Raw genomic sequence first — 7,091 nt, 5'->3', positions numbered from 1 at the left:
AAACATCAAGGGAACCAGACAATACGGCATAGCACACTTGCTTCCTGAAAGACTACTCTTTGTGACTTTACTCCAAATTTCTATACAACCTCAGCTGAATGCTAAAAGTTTTCATGAAGTAGGTGTTTACCATTAAGAGCAGTAGCAGTACCTTTCTACTTCAACTTTACGGAAGACTATTGCCAATCTTCCTTCAAACCCTTTGCACACTGCAAAAAAACATTGCTCAAATGTTTTACTTTGTCATGGGTATCAAGAAATCTAGGTATCAAAACTGCATTGGTGAAAGTTCACGTTCTAAGTATTTCATACTTTCTAACAAACTGGACTTTAAGCAGGGAAAATCTCCTTGTAGCAGACTGAAAAAGCCTATTTCCCTCTGGTTTTATGCAGAAAGCACGTGTAGCTTAAGTGACAAACCTGTAACTCAGATGACCAGGGAAGAGAGGCTAGTATGTGAGTTTCCGCGGTTCTCATGTTCGTCTGGGTTTAATGTGTATTTTTTAAACTAAACTGGGTAAATATCCTGAGACACTCTACTTCCATGGGGCAGTCAGTTGCTGCTTTTTCACTGCTAATGTGTGTCTCGCTGCTGTAATAGCTGTTTAATACATCATTTTTCAAATGCTTCTAGAAAACAACTGTTAGGATTAATTTCAGTTACGCACCAAAGCTGCTTTTTCATTCCAGATAAATTTAATTTAAGTCAAATGTGGGATTAAAAAAAAACACCAGATGAAGATGACCCTCAGGAATGCTCAGGCAAGTTGTCGACTCGTTTCAGAACTCGTTTCATGTTCCAGTCAGAGGTACTCAGGTACTCAGCCAGTTGCTTGCAGCACTCTTGCAGCATGTTACTGGCCTTGAGATTTCACAGCAAGATGAGGGAACTTAATTTGCAAGAGCTTCTGCCTCTTCCTCTCTAGGTTTTGCCTTCTTGCCCTTATACGTAAAGATTTTTCAAGTCTAAGCCTGAAATAAAGAAGTCAGTGTGGTTAATTTCTAGATAGATTGTATAACAACCTTAATGAGCTCAACCCCCTAATCAAAGAGAGGCTCCCAGTGATTAACAACTTCAGTATTAATTTGTTTTTGATGAGCAAAAATGCCTGCTAAACAAATAAATATTGGTTTTCTGCTGCTTTTGAATTCTACAGAAATTCAACCTCTGGGAGGATCTCAGGTAGTCTGCACAAAGTTTTACATGCAACTTCACAGATAACCAAGTCTCTTAATAACTAAGATGGAAACAGCAAAAAGAAACAAGAGCAAGCTGTAATTTTAAAAAGCCTTATTTTCAGTGTATTAGCTGTAAAACCAACAAAATAATTACTCCTTTTTTCCTTGTGAAGTGGAATAAGGAAGACTGAGGAACATGCCAGAAAATAACTTTCAATGTCAAAAAAATCTTTTTACCTGATGAAGCGATCCACATGAGGTAAGTAATAGAATTTCCTCTTTCGGTATTTTTTGTTCAAGTACCATGGTATTGGCCATTCCTTATAAGTGTACCTGTTAAAGATAGATGAAAGTGATTACAAAACATACACTTTTTGCCTTCATTCTTGAATTCTACCAGTTGCACTTGGTTACAGTACAATGATAAAGGGGTCTGACCAGTAGATCGCAGAATTTCTGTGTGGGTATCTACTTTCAGCTCTATTGCTGGCTTGGTATGTAAATACATCTCCGATGTAGCTCAGCGTCTTTCTGTCAAGAGCTATCTTGCTTCAAAAACTATATGTTTGAAGAGAGGGCCCAGTATAGATAGTGATTCTTTGCACTTGTACTTGAAGTTACTCCATAAGAAAACTTTCAAACGCTAATGTGAACAAATTGTGTGAGTAAAGTTTTGTTTCTACTACAGTATTCTTTCAAATGCCAGTGTTAGGAGTGTCATGTTAAGTACAAATCTGCCTGAACATAAGTCTTTCTCTTCTGCTTGGGGTTTCTCTTGCAGATGGGCTGCACAGATGGCTTGTGCAGGCTCACCTACAGACTCCAGTGCATCCAGATTGTGTCAGACCTACTACTATGTGTATTGCAGCTTCTGCATGAGCTTAAAAGACCATTTCATACTGTCTGCCCCTTCCCCCTGCTTCAACTGCAGACTGGGCTTCCAAATACAAGGGCAAACCCTTCCTTGTAGACAGTTTCTCCAAGCAGAAAGAGATACACAGAAGCCTTATCCCTAGAGATGTAAATCTAGCAGTTAGTGCATCTAGTACACTGCTGTTTTATATTTAACGGGCAAACAAATGGATAATGACGGAAAAGTCACCATTATTATAATGTGTGACCTTCTGTTATCTACACTGTTACTGCAAAGCTGAATACTGTAATTAGTGCTTCTGAAGGCAATATGATGACAGTAAAATACCAGTTAATGAAACAGCAGGTCCTGCCAGAGCCTTCAGCAGCATCACCTGAAATTATAGATTACTGAAACTATCTGGACAATAATAATTCTAAAGGTAGAAGCTTCCAAGTTAATTATCTGCCAAGTAGGGAAATCCAATGGATGTTTATGTGGTCTCATGCAATAGTCTGTGATTGTCCCCAGATATGCGGATTTTGCGTTTTAACTAGGGACATCCAGATGGTTCAACTTGAACAGTACTCCCTAGTTCATTCATGCATTACAGAACACCTACAGTAACAGACATCCTCTGAGTACAGAAACCACTTAGTTACACGGCACTAGCTCTGTTATGATTGGTAGAGTTTGCCATGGATTTATTTAGCAACAATAATAACCACACCAATAAAAAAAAAACAACACTCAAGGAGAACTGAATACTGGAAAACATGTTTCCTTCTATACATAATCAAGAAGGTATGTATATACTGTAAGGATTTTCTGATAAAGAGACACGCCACAAGAAAAATTCACACATATGAAAAAAAGTTCTCTTTTCCATACCAGTAGGTGCGTCCCAGGAAGTCATGCCTCCACTCGCCAGGTACTGGTTTTTCATGGCCAGTTTGTAAAAGCCTCAAAGCAATTTCTCTTTCTCTGACAACCAAGTCTATATTTTTCATAGACTTTTTAACCTAGAAATAGGACACAGTTTTAGGATGGGCCAACAAAACACAATGCTGACAATTGGTAAGATCTCAAGTGAAGATCTAAGACAAAATTTAAAAGGAAAAGCAAAGGCAAAACAGACTAGGAGCTCCATCATGAGTTACCTCACAGTTGTGGACTGAGTTAAATGGCTGAATTGTCCCTGTGTACTAAAACAGTCAAGAATGGGTGCTTTAAAAATCTAACTTACAAGTAGAACAGATATGAAATAACTGATGGTCTGATATTTGATTAAAAGCTAGCTGGCTAATGCATAAAGCCAGATCTAATGCTGATGCTAGAAGTATAGAAAGCTCTGAGGCAGGGTGGGAAGGAAGTAGGAGAAGCAAATAGAAGGTAACGCTGTATGTTTTTCTGTCAGATGGTTTGTACTGGTTGGCTGTTGTTCTAGTTCTTCACTCTGGAGTCTGGTCACAGCCTTGGTAATGCCTGCTGGCGTTAGAAAGCTGATTTGACCTAACTGTGACAACTGAGTTGAAAGTTTTTAGTCAGGTCTGTCTCACAAGATTACTGTAACACACTGCGTTACATATGGCAATGTTAAATGTGTTGGGGAGCTGCTAGAGCAAATTTTAATAAGCAGATTGCTGTATTTTGTCTCTGCAATCACAGTATTTAACTGGTGCTTGACTTCTGCTTTTCTTGGGCTTCAGCCAAAACCAAACAGGCAATTAGTAAGATTTGACTTTTGAAGCACTTGGGGCCACTTACTTAAGTTCTCTCCCAAAACAAGTTCTACTGTGATTTGTAATTGCCGAATATGGATGTGTAGGTGGGGCTAAGCAGAAAATACCATTCAGAATGGGAATCACAAGATAAAGTTGAAGTACTGTATTGTCATAAATTAGAACAAGGTACACTAAGAGATCCAGAGAAGAGTTTTATATTGGATCTTGCCTAGTGTATAAGTACAGTGATGAAATGACAACAGACCAAATAAATCCGTGTCTGACACAAAAAAATCATAATGCAGTTGCAGGTGCATGTGGTGGCAAGTAACAGTCAAATTATTAACCATATGAAGAAAATCAGATTAACAGTGTAAAGGTCAGTCTTTTCACAAATCAATTTGGATAAATACAGGGGTATCTGGGAGTATCTCTTGTGTCAAACAGCTGTATTATTTAACTGGCCAGTGAAAGTGCCGATTTCCATCTGTGAGACATAAGCATAGAGATGGCAGTTAATTTATAAGTAAATCAAGTTTTCAACAGTAAAGATACTGAGTGAAGAATTTAATAAATCAGTGGCAGAACCGCAATAATGCAGAAGGAGGGAATGACAGAAGTGAAGACAAACACGAACCAAAGGGCCCAAGTTTGGAGATGACAATGTCAGAGGCAAGGAGATGGCAGCAGTTAAGTAGCTAAAAAAAAGTTGGAGGGTAAGGATAGAGATAATGTTGAAGTTTTACTGGAAAGTTTCTAAAAATCCTCTAGTGCAGTTTCAGGGCATGAAGATGGCGAAGTATTTCTTAACACGATACAGGATATAGCAGGTGGAGAGGCCTTTCCCACTATGTTGCTTGGGCACAGTGTTTGTGCATATACAAAAATCAGGGAAATAGCTTAAAAAAAAAGGTCTGCAACAAGGTTACAAACACTTCATCTTTCATTCAGCAATTTTCCTTACAGTTATATTTTTAGCTAGTATGAAAAAGTTACCTTGTCTAGTCGTTCTGGACTTGGCATAGGCCTGTGTTGTCTTTTTGATTCTTGCTCTAACGTTAAAAGCATGTTTTTTTCCTTCAGTAGGACATACCTAGATCAGAAAGGCACAGTACTTAAAAAATAATTTCTGGATGCGTTAGCGATTATTGATTCACTACCCTGCTGGATTGAGCACCGTTATCCAACCTATAATCCCATACCCTATACCTGCTAGCTTCATAGAAGGATGCAAAAAGATACTGACCAACTGGAGAAAGCCCAGTAAAGGTGGCGAGGGGAGGGCTGATGTACAGGATGTACAAGGAGAGGCTGAGGAAGACAGGTTTACTTAACCTGAAACAAAGAAGGCTATGGAGGGAAGAGGTTAACATCAAGTAGTTTTCCACTACCTGGACAGAGACTCTTCTTACAGGTGCACAGCAAAAGGACAAGACATGGCAAGGTAAAAACTATTCACGGTAATAACCTGGCACAGGTTGCCTGGAGTGGTGATGCAGTCTCCAGCCTCAGAGACTTTCATAATCAGAATGGACGGAGACCTGAGCAACCTGATCTAATTTACTTGTTAGCTTCACCAGAGGTCACTTACAACCAAGCGTGTCTTTCAGTTCAAACAAGTCCCAAAGAGTTTAAACTCAGCCTCGTTGTACCAAACCTGAAGTTTTTGTACTGGATACAACCATCACACAACCACGTGCAGTATGGCTCTTGTATTCTGAGCAGTACCAGAACCTTGGCTGTTCCAAGCCCAAAGTAGGCTTAAGCATGCAGAGCTGTATGGCAGACTAAATTTACTGGCTAGTAAGTTCACTAGCCACATTTTAATACAACGTGCAGAGCTACTTTGAAACAAGAGAAGCTACTCCAGTAAAATTTACTTACCAAAGTTTGTGCAAGTCTTCACTACTCTTGCCCCTTAGTTGCTTTATATTCCATGCATCCCCTGTAAAAAAAAATAAAATTAAAAATTAAAAGATCAAGTTAATAGAACAAAGTTCACCAATTCTGAAAAAAAACCCCACCCATGCTTCTATTAGCAGGCTCAGCTGACGTAACAGAACAAGGACAACTTTTTTAAAAAACTACTGCTTGGGAAGCTGTGCTTGTGGATATTCAGCTCTACTTTCAATATACAAATACATTAAAAAGGCAATTACATGTACTGTTTATTTGTGTTTAGAAAAGGCTGGAAACAGGGATATCTATAAGATAAATCTTTACGCTGAAGTATTTTTCTTCCATAGTACCGTATATTTCTTCAAAGAACAACTCTTCTGTGATATGCACACTGAAGAGCAAGGCAGATGATCTACAACACAATATTTTGCTGCATAGAGCTACTTGCTTTCATAAGCACGGAATACACGCAGGCAAAATTAACAGGCATAAAGATGCACAAGTATATGTATGTACATACACATATAAATAAAGTTTCATGTAGCTAGGAGTACTTCCAATAACACAAAAGAACAGGTCAGATTTCAGCTGAGCAAAAGTGACTCAAAGATTGCCATCAGAAATGCTAAACAAAACTCACCAGACTTTACACTTTTTTCTCCCCAGTTTCCTGGATCATCAAAAAACTCCTCCAGACCTTTCCGAGACAAAGTAGTGTGCAGAAACTTCAGCTGACAGAGGGGCTCAACTTTTGCTAGGCCCTTGTGGAATAGATTCAGCGTCAATCTGCATAAGAATCAGAAGGAAAACTATGTATGGTAAGAAAAATGATATTCACCTACATTGGACTGTTTAATTCAAAGGCACAGGACCTACAGGCAGAGGAATGCCCCAGTCTAGGGGGGGAAAAGGCACGGGTTTAGTTCTTCATAAAAATGTCAGTTTGGTGTTTTCTCCTCCCCCACGTCTCACTTAATACATATACTCGGGGATAAATAAAAATTTGAAAATTAAAATAATAAGTTTGAACTACGCGGTACAAGAACACGTTCTCCTATGGTGCCCAAACGGCGAAAGCAGCAAGCGCAGGGTGTAAGCACAACCCCGAGCCAGGCCGGAGGCGCAGGCACACCGGCGGCCCAGCAGCGGGCGGGGGAAGCTCGGCCCAGGCGCCCGCGGGCAGCCCGCCCCGCAGCCCGCCCCAGCCAGCCGGCGGCCGAGCCTCAGCCCCCGCGCCGCGGAGCCTACCCGGGGGGGCCGGCAGCCGCGGAGCCCGGCCGCGCTCCTGACAGCCGCAGCGCGCCCGGGAGGCGCCGGCACAGCGCAGCCACCGCCGCGGCCGCCGCCATGACGCGCGCTGCCCCTCCCACAATGCCCAGCGCCGCGGACGGCATCCCGCGAGGGCGCCGGAAGGTGACGGAAGGCTCTGCCCTTTT

At 41.0% G+C, this 7,091-nt stretch overlaps 1 protein-coding gene across 1 annotated transcript; it reads right to left on the bottom strand.

The window, feature by feature from the left end:
* Positions 1 to 677: 677 nt before the first annotated feature.
* Positions 678 to 7,027, bottom strand: MRPL47 (mitochondrial ribosomal protein L47). The gene is made up of 7 exons (XM_040613181.1): positions 6,904 to 7,027; positions 6,296 to 6,441; positions 5,641 to 5,701; positions 4,753 to 4,849; positions 2,924 to 3,054; positions 1,417 to 1,512; positions 678 to 972 (listed from the first exon to the last, which is right to left on the bottom strand). Exons 1-7 carry the CDS (start codon positions 7,002 to 7,004, stop codon positions 855 to 857), a joined length of 750 nt encoding a protein of 249 aa, XP_040469115.1. The 5' UTR covers positions 7,005 to 7,027; the 3' UTR covers positions 678 to 854.
* Between the last annotated feature and the right edge of the window lie 64 nt (positions 7,028 to 7,091).

The sequence above is a fragment of the Falco naumanni genome, chromosome 13 (assembly GCF_017639655.2).
Source record: "Falco naumanni isolate bFalNau1 chromosome 13, bFalNau1.pat, whole genome shotgun sequence".
Taxonomy (NCBI): Eukaryota; Metazoa; Chordata; class Aves; order Falconiformes; family Falconidae; genus Falco; species Falco naumanni.
The sequence above is the reverse complement of the archived record's forward strand: the minus strand, read 5'-3'. Positions and strand labels throughout refer to the sequence as shown.